The 12,567-nt window shown below is 45.1% G+C and overlaps 1 protein-coding gene across 1 annotated transcript in view; it reads right to left on the bottom strand.

Annotated features, from left to right (window-relative positions):
- Positions 1 to 3,491: 3,491 nt before the first annotated feature.
- Positions 3,492 to 12,567, bottom strand: part of HDHD2 (haloacid dehalogenase like hydrolase domain containing 2) — a 35,090-nt gene continuing 26,014 nt past the window's right edge. Inside the window, exons 5-7 of the mRNA XM_044920926.1 lie at positions 11,005 to 11,221; positions 8,711 to 8,774; positions 3,492 to 4,673 (exon numbers count right to left, since the gene is read on the bottom strand). Coding sequence (XP_044776861.1) covers positions 4,570 to 4,673; positions 8,711 to 8,774; positions 11,005 to 11,221 — 385 coding nt within the window. The 3' untranslated portion in view covers positions 3,492 to 4,569. The remainder of the gene's footprint in view (positions 4,674 to 8,710; positions 8,775 to 11,004; positions 11,222 to 12,567) is intronic.

The following is a 12,567-nucleotide window of genomic DNA, read 5'->3' as shown; positions in this document are numbered from 1 at the left end:
GGGGCTCTGAGAGAGACCAACTAAGACACATGATTAGTTTACGTTTAGAGTCTGTATTATTTAAAAAGTAGATTAGAAGTATATCCAAGTTTATGGGGATATAGGAGCCTGGCCCATTGTTGGAGGAAAATTTAACTTCATCCAACATGTGGTATTTTCTCCTAAGGCAGAAGTCACAATGTCTGTAGGAACTTGGAACACAGTAACACATGGGTAAAGTAAGCTGGGTATAAGACAACGAAGAGGTGGGGCTGTGATGGAGGGTCAGACTACCTGAATGACCCAGCAGTGGTGCGGCTCCCACCGAACCTAGAAATTTGGACCCAACATTGCCCGATCTTCTAGTATTCCTAGGAAAACCTGTAGCAACTGATCTGCATTTGAGATCTCCTGATACCCAGATGTTGGCCACTAAGGTTAAGTATCTAGGTTAGAATTCATGGCTTGTCCCTACATTTCATTCAGGTCACCATCAGAAGCCTTCTCAGCCGGACTCTACTTATCTAAAATAACTCCCTCCCTCGTTTTCTTGTCCCTCACGGAGCCATATAGCTATTGTGTTAAGTAGTGTGTGTGTGTTTTATCGTCCGTTTACCCTACCCAAATGTTAGCCCCATGGCTGTGGAACTTTTGTCACTGCCACTGAATGAGTGCAACATTCTTTAAAATGAGCACTGTATCTGCTTCACAGGCTAGAAGCTGTGATTACTGTTCCAAAGCACTGAGTTCACTGCACACGACCTCTTCTCTGAGAGGACTTCTACAATACACCTTGAACTTGTCAGAGCCCTTCGGACTTTTCAGTATATTTTTATATGCTTTGATTTCCCAACTAGAAGATATGCATCTTAACAACTGGAGCTACACTCTGCTCTGTCTTCCTTTGTACTCTGCCCATGGCTGGCATTTAATAATTTGGTTTTCTCAGGCACATTAGCCAGTGAAACAAACAGGAGTTAAGAGATGTGTAGGACATGAAGGTAAGCACTGAAAAGAGTAAGGTATTCAAAATTGTTGAATTTTAACAGATACATAATTTAAATGATAAAATGATTTCTGGTGCTCTGGTGTCTTGTTCTGGTTGTCCCTCAGAGAAGCATGCTTTGGGGTAGTCGGCCTTGATGGCTGGCATGATAAAGTCAGCAAATGTCCTATGCATTTATGCCAAAGAAAAATGTCTGTGACTATGTCAAAGGGACCTGATAACGCAAACATGGCTTTACTCAAGCAGCTGCTAATACGAAAAGGGATTCTGCTGTTCGAAGCAGAGTGTTTTAATGAAACAGATTAGTGCAGTTTTAAAAATTCTTTACCAAAGGTGCCCAAGGCTTTCCGTTTCATACTACAGGAAACAGCACTGATCTCAAACCAAATAAACCACCTGTGCATGTGTGTTTTTGACTTGGTCCAGAATGGTACAGTAATTTCTGAATGTGGGGTTAAGAGTGAGGTGATGACACTATTCTTCCAAGGGAGTTTCTGACGTCCGTGGCTACAGGTGTTTGACGGCCCTGATCAGCTCCGACAGATGCAGAATGGCGTGTAGGAAGAACTACAGCAAAACGAGCCAATTCTGGAGGGAGGAGAGGGAAGTGGTGGGATAGCCATCTGTCTCCGCCACTGGACTGGTGCTTTGCCTTCCACACCCAGGACACACCTGCCTTACAGCAGATGCTCAGTACTCCTCTCCTGATAGTGGGTATTCTCTACTACCCTTTCCAGCCCCAGAATGGCACTTGGTCCCTTTCCTGGGCCTAGCAGAGGATTATAGTAAAACTGATGCAAACACTGTCCTCGAGGTCATACCACTGGAAAGCACTTTAAATGGGATGGCTAGAAAAACGAAGTCTTTTCGGGATTTTGGTTATTAAATCTCCTCCGTGAGGCCCAAGGCAGACCAACCGGCTATGCTGGGAATGTTTATCGTAACCTGGATCTAAAACCAGATTTTTATTTATCCTCATGAACCTCACTGTGGACAGGTCAGTTAACAAGCCCTATATGATGCTTGTTAAATAAGTAAAGCATGAAACAAAAATTTTAATGGCCCAATACGGCCAAACTAGAATGGAGGAAAGAAGCCATTTCTCTTGGCCAACGACCTGATGCTCATGTGGGCTTACCTATTCCCGTCACTCTGTTTGATTCCTGACCCATTAGTGATGTCTACCTCTTTGCTTTAGCTCTCACCTGTCTCTAAAGCATCAGATCCATTATTTCTGAGTGTCTAATGGGGCCTCCTCTATGGGCAACGAGTCTAAAATGAAACTTAATTTTCTCCTCCCTACTCATAGCTATACCTTCTGACATGAAACTCCTAAAATATTTACAGCTAGTTTGTACTGGTTCAGTAACCATCTGAGTAAGAACTATCTGTGTTGCAGGAGATACAAAAAAGAACGAGCCACAGTCCTGTCGGGGAGGGGGGGGGGGGGGAGAAGGGACATGTGAGGACCGAAGTATAATCTAACAAGTGCTAGGAAGGCACAGAGGAGGGAATGCCCCATTCCACCTGCAGTCAGGCGGACATCACAGAGGAGGGCCACAGGAGTATTAATAACATCTTGAGCATTCTCCCTAGCTCCTCCACTAGTAAGGGTCCTCAGGGCAAAATCCTTTTCTTATACACTCGATTATTTCCAAGCATGGCACTTAGCACGTAGCAACCAGCAAACACTCAATGGTGCTTGAGCCAAGGCATCACTGACCCAGGCGGCCAGGTAGCAGGCCCCAGTTGAATGGAGCGCATCCATCAGGCCCCAGGCAGTGTGTTCCATCCACACACTGAGCTGCTCCGTGCGCCTTTGTGTGTGGGCGTTTCAGTGTAGTAGAGTGTCTCCTTTTTTTAATCCTCAGGAAGACTTCCCCCATTGAACTGACTGTTGAGATTAATTCTATCAAGATTTATCAGATTATTCAGTGTGGACAGTGCTGCTACGTCTGCCTCATCATCAGCACCAAAAACACACAGCACTCAGCATTTGCCCGATTCTACTCTCAATAATTAATACGCTGGTCACGCATTTAACCCTCACGACAAGCCTACGTGGTGGGTGTTGCCACAGTCTCCATTTTACAGACAAGGAAAAGGGGGCGTGAGAGCCTAGGTGACTTGCTCAAGGGCCCAGAGCTAGTTAACTGCTGGCGAGGCCCCCAAACCTACGCTCTTGGCCATTCCACTCATGCTTCCGATCGGCGGCGGCCGTCCTATCACAGCTGTCCTTTGCACTCTAGGCTGTGTAAGTACTAAGTCAGGGCATCTGCAAAAACAAGAACAGAGTGATCACCAAACCACCAAAAGGAGACGGAGCTGCCATTTATTTAGCTTTGCTCCCTGCCATCCAAGACCAAGCTGATCTCTAAACAAGCATCAAAGCCCGAAGCTCATTAACATCAGCGTGTGCTTCAATAAGGTGAACACCACAATCATATACAATTACATGCTAATAATTCAATGCCCAAGAGCCCTGTAAAACAATTGCAAAGGCCCAGGATGATCACAGTATGCAAATGCACTAGGAAAATCATTACCTACTTAGGCCCCTTCATTTTGGTGGGTTTAACATCAGAAGAATAATCCATGCTACAAGACGAGACTTCATTTTACAGCTGTAGTAACCAAGTACATAAAAGCTTGAATCTGTCCCAGTAGCTTCTAAAAGATTTTTCCCATAGTGTCAGAGGCAAAAATAATGAAATCTTGCAAATGTACAGTTAATAGGACCCTGGTGGACACTAACTTCAAAAATGCATGGTGTATAAGACATTAAAGGCTTGATTTTAGTTTCTGCACTGTTGCTGTTAATAACAATGTCTAATTAAAACATCTGTAAAATACTGATAGTTTTAATTTTACATAAAATTTCCAAAACAACTGTTACACAGTATAATAGGTATCTGCAATGAATAGGTTATTAATGGAAGTATTATTTTAAATTAAAATCAGGTTCTAAATTTAAATTAGTCATCTCTGGCTAATGAAGAGAAAAAGAAGTCACCCATGCTGGGAATAATACAGTAGATAATCTAGTTTTCAACATCCGTTAAGGCAAATTCACTTGATCACCTGGGCTAAAGGACAATTTATTTTGCTGCTTCTGACTTGTACTCCACTTGGCACTTCCGATGGATTTCACAGTTGAACTCAATATTAAAACTACAGCCGAAATGCACTTCTCACCACATTATTTTATAATTTAAAAAACGCCATGCAATTTTATTCACAATCGGAACCCTCGCCCCTCCCAACGGACCAGTGAGGAGGCAGCGGAGCACACGATTCCCCGCAGGAGGTTCTCCCTCCCAGCCCTGCTGAACCTGATGACTATTTTTAAAGGAATGGCATAGAATCTCAGCTTTCCCTTTCTCTGGGTCTCATCTTTTACAAAATAAAACAAAAGGGATAAGCAAGGTGTAGTGGCTGGCTGCAATTCGATACCTTTCTCTCTAACTAATGCACAATAGAGGAGTGCTGGTCCGTGTCTAGCTATGCTGGCATGGAGACGGGGAGCGAGTCACTCTGGACAACGAAAAGCTGCATCTCCAGTTGCTTCTGAGTCACATCAGGGATCACAGGAGATGCTGCAGAATGTGGTCCACGGCATGAGGGAAGCTCTCGCAAGTTAAATAAGGAGGCGGATTAATTTTTTCTTCATCTGCTGCTCGGTATTTCCCTGAAATGAAAGTAGAGCCAGTGAAAAGGCTACTGCTAGAACACCACATTCATCACGTCCTGTGAGCACCGGGGCCACCACCGAACCACCGTGGCGAGTCCTGGAGAGTCGGTGGCTCCCCGTCTCCCAAAGCATCTCCCAGTGAAACTTTAGGCTGCAGTGAGGCAATTCAAAGCAATATCACAGCCAGCATTTTCCCAGGACTCTGGTCCTTCACAATGGACACAGGGCCCGGGGCACCTGGCCGCTAAGGCTTCCTTCAGATCTCCATGGCTGGGGAAATCATTTTCTTCCCCACCAGCCCTAAAGATAGGAATGGAGACTGAATCAATGCTTTTCAGTGGAAGCCAGGCACCACAGGGTGGAAGCCTGGTTAGCTCCTGAGGGCGTATGTCCTGCTGCCATGCAGGGACCCTGGGAGCGCCCAGGGGTGGGGGTGTGGAAAGCGACGCAGGCACACAGACCTGCGCCAAGCAGGACGGTCTGCTCAACAGGGCACCGCCCCAGTCTCCCCGGGCTCTGGAATGTGGGACCCACAACCGAACACCCCTGTACAGAGAGGAACCCTTCCACACAGTGGTCACAAGCCCCTTTTACAAATGTAAATCCACTAGGATGCCCTGTCCCTATTTAAACACCCTTGATGGGTCCCACTGCCCTTCAGAAAGAACCCAAATCCCTACTGCTGCCCTTTGTCATCTGGCCAGCATCCCTCCAACCTCAGCATATGTTACTTTCACAAGACTGCAGTCCTAGACGGGACCTGGCTCTTTGAGGACCTTCACACCTGCCATCCCTCTGCTGGCAACAGTCTTCTCAGCCCACTCACTACCCCCCGCACGCTTCGGGCCAAACTTCATATTCCCATCCCAGTTACATCTCCTTCCTCCCTGTTAGTCTCTCTCTCAGCACCCTGTTCTCTGCCTCCACATTTATAATGCATTGCCATTATATATTTATTCACTCCATGTCTGCCTTGCACCTAAGACTGTGAGTTCTCTGAGAGTAGGGACCGTGTCTGTTATTTTCCCCAATGTATTCATTCCCAGCACTGAATGTAACGACTAACACGTGGTGAGCATTCCACAATTTTTTCTTTAAGAATGAAAAGAAGGAAGAAAGGGAGGAAGGAAAGAAGGAAGGAGGGAGGGAGGAAGGATGGGCAGAACAGTGCTTCAGCCGAGGCCTTGGGGAACAAGGCCAAGTGCCCTGTGGCCACTCGGGCTACCTCTGCACTTCCCCCTTCTCTGTGCTCTCTCATCCCTTTTCTTGTCATCTCTGCCATTTATCCCTCTGCATTCTCCAACGCTCTCTGCCTGAATCCAGCTCCCGTAATAACAGACCCACCACTTCCTACAGTTTCCCGCCATTCTCCATAAACTATCTCTTTATGAGGCTTTGCCCAACAAACACAAAGCCTGAAAATCCCGTTCCATATCTCCGCACTGTGGCGGAGATGTTTCCTGCCTTGTCTTACTAACTGTGAATTCCTACAGGAGGGGGGCCAGCATCAAATGTACAAAGGTAGGGGCACCTGGGTGGCTCAGTCGTTGGGCGTCTGCCTTCAGCTCGGGTCATGATCCTGGGGTCCTGGGATCGAGCCCCACATCGGGGGCTCCCTGCTCCGCGGGAAGCCTGCTTCTCCCTCTCCCACTCCCCCTGTTTGTGTTCCCTCTCTCGCTGTGTCTCTCTCTGTCAAATAAATAAAATCTTAAAAAAAAAAAAATGTACAAAGGTAATGAGTATCTGCCTCACTCACCTTAGCATCCTCAAGGCACCTGTCCACAGTATGGGCCACACAGAAAACTCTGCTGCTAGTTTTTTCTCAAGCTTAAATTCCATGAAGTACAAACTCTTGCCATGTTTCTACTTGGCCTCATACAGAAGTCACTAACTACTGCTCTACCATACCACCTACTCCCTGGGGCCAGTGGCCTAAGGGCGCACACGTGAAAGTCAAGTTTCTTAGCCATGGGGTGCTGCTGCTGTCCGGCCCTGCAAGTGGGGGCTTCTACAAAGTCCACACTGACACAGTGGCTGAGAGATGTGCGATAGTTCCAGCACCTCAAATTGTGGCTGGTACACAGCAGGTGCTCACTGATGTGGGCTGAGTGAATGAAGCAGGCCACCGTCACTCACGCCTGCTTCACTCACTGTGGCAGTCTGTGCTTTCCCGGGTAGATAAATTCCTGGGAGAATACAGGAAGCCATTTTGAGACTATTCGATAGTATCTTTTCTAGGTGACTAACATGCTAAACAAATACATTCTGGGTAGGACTAGTCACAAATCTTTATTAACAAATCGTCGGGCAAATGCATACTGAGCTTCTACCATGTGCTACTCACTGAGAAACCAAACTGCTCAAGACCGTCCACAACAAGCACTTATTATGGGATAGATTAACAACTTTATGATCACTTTCAACACTGGGAAGCCTAGTACTTGTTCAAATGCAGGGAGTTCAAATTTATCAACAGAGCCAGCCATTTTCTGTGCTTTTAGAACAGTGGGCTTACTTGGGCTTGTTTCTGACCAAAGACGAACAGTACAAATGGGCCTTTCTCCCTGCACTGGACTCAGCTGCTTTACTGGTTATATGTTTTCAGTTTGGTCGTGTTATGCTGCTGGGTTCTCTAAGACCAACTGGATGGCTCTGTGACAGGTTGACCACAACCAACTGCCAGTCAGAAAAGGAGGGACAACCAACAGAAGCCAGTCCAGCGGGAGGGGAGAAGGGCCCATAAGACACTGGCATAGGGCGGTTTCCATACTTAGTGTAAATCCTTAATTATGTGAGCTAAAGAGAGAACATGTTCACAGGACTAATACACAAGAGGAGAAATAGTTATCTGGAGATTTCCTCAGTGACCAGAAAATAAAATAGTGAATGGCAGGAATTTGAAAATTAAGATACAGGGAGGGATCATGAGTGTGATGACTTTTCTGGACTTTTTCTTGATACTTCCTCTTTGTGCGCTTACATCAAAGGGCAGTAACGTTCTCAGGAGGATGCCGATCATTTTGACTGAGAAATGTGAACAAACACACTGTTCGTTCTGGAAAGACTGGAGTCACTATTTGCAAGGCTCCAACGATTCCCTCCAGAACCCTGGCATGGCCTGCACTGTTCATACAGGGCCTTGCCAAATACTTCGTATCCAATGGTAGCTCTAGCTACGCTTTCTTGTTTCTACTTTTAATTTCTAAAATTAAATTTTGTGCAACCACATTTTCTTGAATAAATGTCAGTCAGGAGTAAATGTACTTTTTCTAAAAAATTTCCATGTTGCAGCTCTTCTGAAACTTTGTTTAAATCTCCCTTTTTAGGAATAGCCTCTTAAATGGTTTCGCTAGCATTTTATGAACCCAGGCACATGCCCTTGCACGGCTAGTCATGCAGACTGAGGCCAGGACCCAGGACACTAATGGGTCCTCTGTAGTCATAATACCGTATCAGCTGAGTCCTCCCCAGTAAGTTCCTGTCTTCCTTAAATTTACTTTGAGGGACCACAAAGAATATACCTAATCTTGGAATAGGAAATAATTCCTAAAACAGTAAGTAAAGGATAAAAGTTTTTTGTGTGATTTTTAAAAAATGCAAGTGTTAACAGAAAGTATCAGATCACTTAGCCCACCAGTTCCTGAAGTAGACCAACTTTATCAGCTTATAGCTGGCACCAAAAAAAAGATACTTTTATAGAGCATCCCCACATCAGTCGTCTTTGGTCCATTCCAATGTGGTGATTTGTGTATCAAGAAATCATATAAATACTAATTGTCAACCAGCATGGTTATCTCTGGGTATGTTTTAAAATAACCTCTGAACTCTCTCTGATCTTTCTAGTTTTATGCAGCATGGGCCCTCCCACAATGTCTTTTGTTCCTCGAGATCCTGAGCCCATTTTATTTTTGCTTTGTGACAGAAAGAGAATTAAAGTGCCCAGTGGGCTTTGTCATTTCTGCAAAAACTGTTCTTTAAGGAACTGTGTATTTTACCATCCTGTTTTAGAGAAGGCTTATGCAGAAGATACATACCAGTTTTTACTAAGATACCCAGCATGCCGACATTCTGAGCCCCACCAACATCATCCCTGCAATCCTAGAAAAGCATAAAGAAAGCATTTAGTTCACTGTCTTCAGTTAGCTTGTCAACAAAACCCTACCAATTGACTGATTAGGCTGGCATGGCCAGCTGTGATAGCATTATTTTTTCTTAAAATACAAGAGGGGAAAAGGGGGTAAATCGACATGGAACCGTATGAGGAAGCATGTCATTTGGAAAGGGAGGTGTCGAAAAGTGGAAGGTGTACAACAGATTAGTAATTCTAGCGGTCAAGCACAAAGAGCACATCTACAGTTCGTTTTTTCCACATGTACACCTGTCTCAAACAGATCATGGGAAAAACCATTCTATTCATCTGGCAGCTCTGAAGGTGAATGATCCAACTGCAGACCGTGAATGGACTACATTCGGAAGACAGCTCTGCTGCTCTAACACACTATCCTTACTTTCCAGCCAGTTGTCCCTCAAAGGTGGAATCAAGCCAAATCAGAATACCAAGATTCTCTGAGATTCACTTCACACTTGGAGATAACAGATCAGTTAGAAAAGGTAGCTCCTTTTTCTAATTCTTACCCACAACAGAGATGAATATGCTTGGTTCACTGTGATGATAAACGCCAGGTAATAAAAATCCAAGGACTGGAAGGAATGAATATCAAGAAAATCAATCCTTGGGGCCCCTGGGTGGCTTGGTTGGTTAGCGTCCCACTCTTGATTTCGGTTCAGGTCACGATCTCAGGGTTGCGAGATCGAGCCCTGCATTGAACTCTCCGCTGGGTGTGGAGCCTGCTTAAGATTTTCTCTCTCCCTTTCCCTCTGCCCCTCCTCACCCCCCCAAAAAAGAAAGAAAATCAATCCTGTCATCTTATGTCTTTATAGGACTTCATAGACAGGACTCATTCAGACCATGCCTGAAGAAAAGTCTTTTCCTCAAAAATCATTAATATCATTCAACAACAGACCTTGGAAATGAGTTTTAGAATATCAGAATCTTCATTCAAGGTCTAACTTAAAACCTTCCATTTCATCTAAACTTGCCCTAGTGAAGCGGCAGAGATGGGGGAGAGGGAGAGAAGGAAGAAGGGAGGTGGGAAAAAGTGGACAAGGGAAGGGAGGGAAAACCCGTCGTCTCTGGGGTAACAAGCAACCCTCCACGCAGCTGAACACTGCCACCACGTGCCCTTCCTGCCTCCTACCCTGTCCTCATACCGGAAACTCCTGGGATAAAGAATTCTGACGTCCCCACTTCTTCAAACACGCATTTGCCTAGGAAAGTCAGCTAAAGGCTTGCCAAGAGGAAAAGATGTGACCGAAAAGATGGCTTCTCAAAGCAACACCAAGTTTAGTGATTGTCCTGTTTGGGTTCAGGTGAGTGAGGAAGGAAGCCGACAGGGAAATGAGGAACACCGAGCTCTATCTGCACCATCACAAGTGAGGCAAGCGAGGGATCCACAATTTGTTTTGAAGGAAGTCCGGAGCCTGAGTTCTACTTCCGGCTGGGCCACTCATTAGCTGTGGGAATTCAGGCATGGAGCTTTAGCTCTCTGGGCTCCAGCAATCCCAGTCTATCAAATGACGAGGTTTGAACCGGACAACCTCCATGGTCCCTTCCAGCCTAATGCGTTGACTTCAGATTGAAATATAATCCTTGCCGTCTCCTTGCCACAAGGCAGCGTGCTTTTTTCTAGCTCTTTTCCCCTCTCGGCACACATAGAAAATAACATTTTCCCAGGACACTGGGGGAAAATGGCAAGGTGCTCCCGGCCAGAGGTCACTGGCTAGAGCTTCCAATTGTCCAGGTCCAGCCCTACCACTCAGAGGGCCGAGGCAATCAATATCTGTAGCTATCTGTGGCACGCTGACTGGGAAGTTCTTCCATAAAGCATGTACTAGGAAAAAAAAATCAATAATGGCAGAATTCTGTCGGTATACGTTGTTCTCTGTATACGTAATATTCAAAAAACCTTAAATTTGTGTAGAGGTTTTCTTCACAAAGACATATACAGCACTTAATTGACTTGCATTTAGTGGTCTTTCGATTGTACACATATCTCACCACATTATGAACAATGTCAGAAGTGATCAAAATTTCAATTCTTTACAGGAGGATCACTAACCAGCTCTGGCAAGCCTGTTATAGGTACCCGCTTACTACCATCCGATATCTGCAGTAAGAGTCTGCCTGTGTTTCAAAGCAGTAACTCGAAGCTGGCTCTTGCCCGCATGACAGGTAAGCTCCAGGCATTTCCTGGGTTTTTCTACTTACATCTCCTATCATGACGGCCTCCTCAGGTTCATAGCCAGTGCCCCGCAATGCTTCCAAAAAGAACGTTTTCTCTGGTTTTCCCACGACTGTGGCTTTGGTGTCTGTGGCATACTCCAGAGCTGTCACGAATGGTCCGGGCCCCAGGGCGAGGCCGTCTTTCCTCTTGTAATACCTGGCTTTGTGGATTGCTATCAGAGGTGCCCCATCCAGGAGTAAGCTAGGGAGACAGAGAAAATGGAAACTGGCTAAAAGCAAGGCTTTTACAACTGGAAAAGAATGTCAGACTCACAAAGTGGTTTTATTCACACTCACGGAAACAAACAGTTTCTTATTAACTTTTAATGACTTGCTGTCTTCTAATGAATTCGCGAAGAACTGCTGGGAATTACACTCAGATATGCGAAAGAAAGGTGATAGATTATTAAATTTGGGATTGCTTCAACCTTTTACCTTTAGTGGTTTCAGACACTTTACCCAAATCACCAGGGAAAGAGAATGAAGAGAAGTAAAGCTAAATAAGACACTTGAGGGAAGAAGCTTAACTTAATGAGACAAGTTGTTTCAACCTTCCCTAATGGTAAGCAGGAGGCTCTGGAGCCTTTCACCGCACGACGCAACTGTGATGTGCTGCCATATTCGGCTAACTCCGGAAATACCTGGATTCCTCTTTTTCTACTCCAAAATGGAAGTTTCTTCCTAACTCAGCAGTTTAGAAGAGCACTCTACGAACACTTTCTCCTGTACCTTTACCTCTTTATTCCACCTCTAACTGCTTCAGGCCATCTTCCCTGAAGAACACGCCAACGAGGTTTAAGGGTCAGCCCAGGCTGTCAAGTCCCTTCCTTTGTCCCGATATAGGACACATGCCCTCAGACCAACCAGAAGGGCAAACAGAGTTTGAGAACCAAACTCTACATAAAGCTAAGGATCCTCATGAGTGACTCAGGCAAAACATACGAACACAAATCCAAACAACCACACCAGCTTCCTCATACTCACCTCCCAAGCCCCATCCCCAAACACCTGCCCTCCGTGCCAACAGCGCAGCCTGCGGTTACTTGGCAGAAACAGCCGCACGCGTGTTCTCATCTAACGGCATGCGGGACAGGACAGATTTCTTAAGCTGCTTTTAACCGATGTAATAAATGATCTCACCAGCTTAATTTACTTTAAGTCATCTCCTTAGTTAAAATATTTAGTATGTCCATCGAGGAGGAATTCATCACATCTTACCCTTCACAATTATGAGTAATTAAGCGCTTGACCATGAAACTGCTAAATTATTCTTGTCAGTGGGCACAGAAATGCCTTCCTGTGGGAGATGCAGAATTCAGACATTTATGATTAAATATTTTATTAAGTAAAAACCATACTGGACTATTACAGGGCCTTATTGTTAGTTATTACGAATTGCTCACAGCACAGGATAGATCCTTCAAATGTACTCACTCATATTCATACAAATTTACTTCTTGAAGCAGATCTTGAAATCCAACTGATAAAGCCACTATGCTGGCCTTAAGGAACCACTCCTGATAGCAGTGAAATAATAATGGGTGATTT

This window comes from Neomonachus schauinslandi, chromosome 14 (genome assembly GCF_002201575.2).
Source record: "Neomonachus schauinslandi chromosome 14, ASM220157v2, whole genome shotgun sequence".
Classification (NCBI taxonomy): Eukaryota; Metazoa; Chordata; class Mammalia; order Carnivora; family Phocidae; genus Neomonachus; species Neomonachus schauinslandi.
The sequence above is the reverse complement of the archived record's forward strand: the minus strand, read 5'-3'. Positions and strand labels throughout refer to the sequence as shown.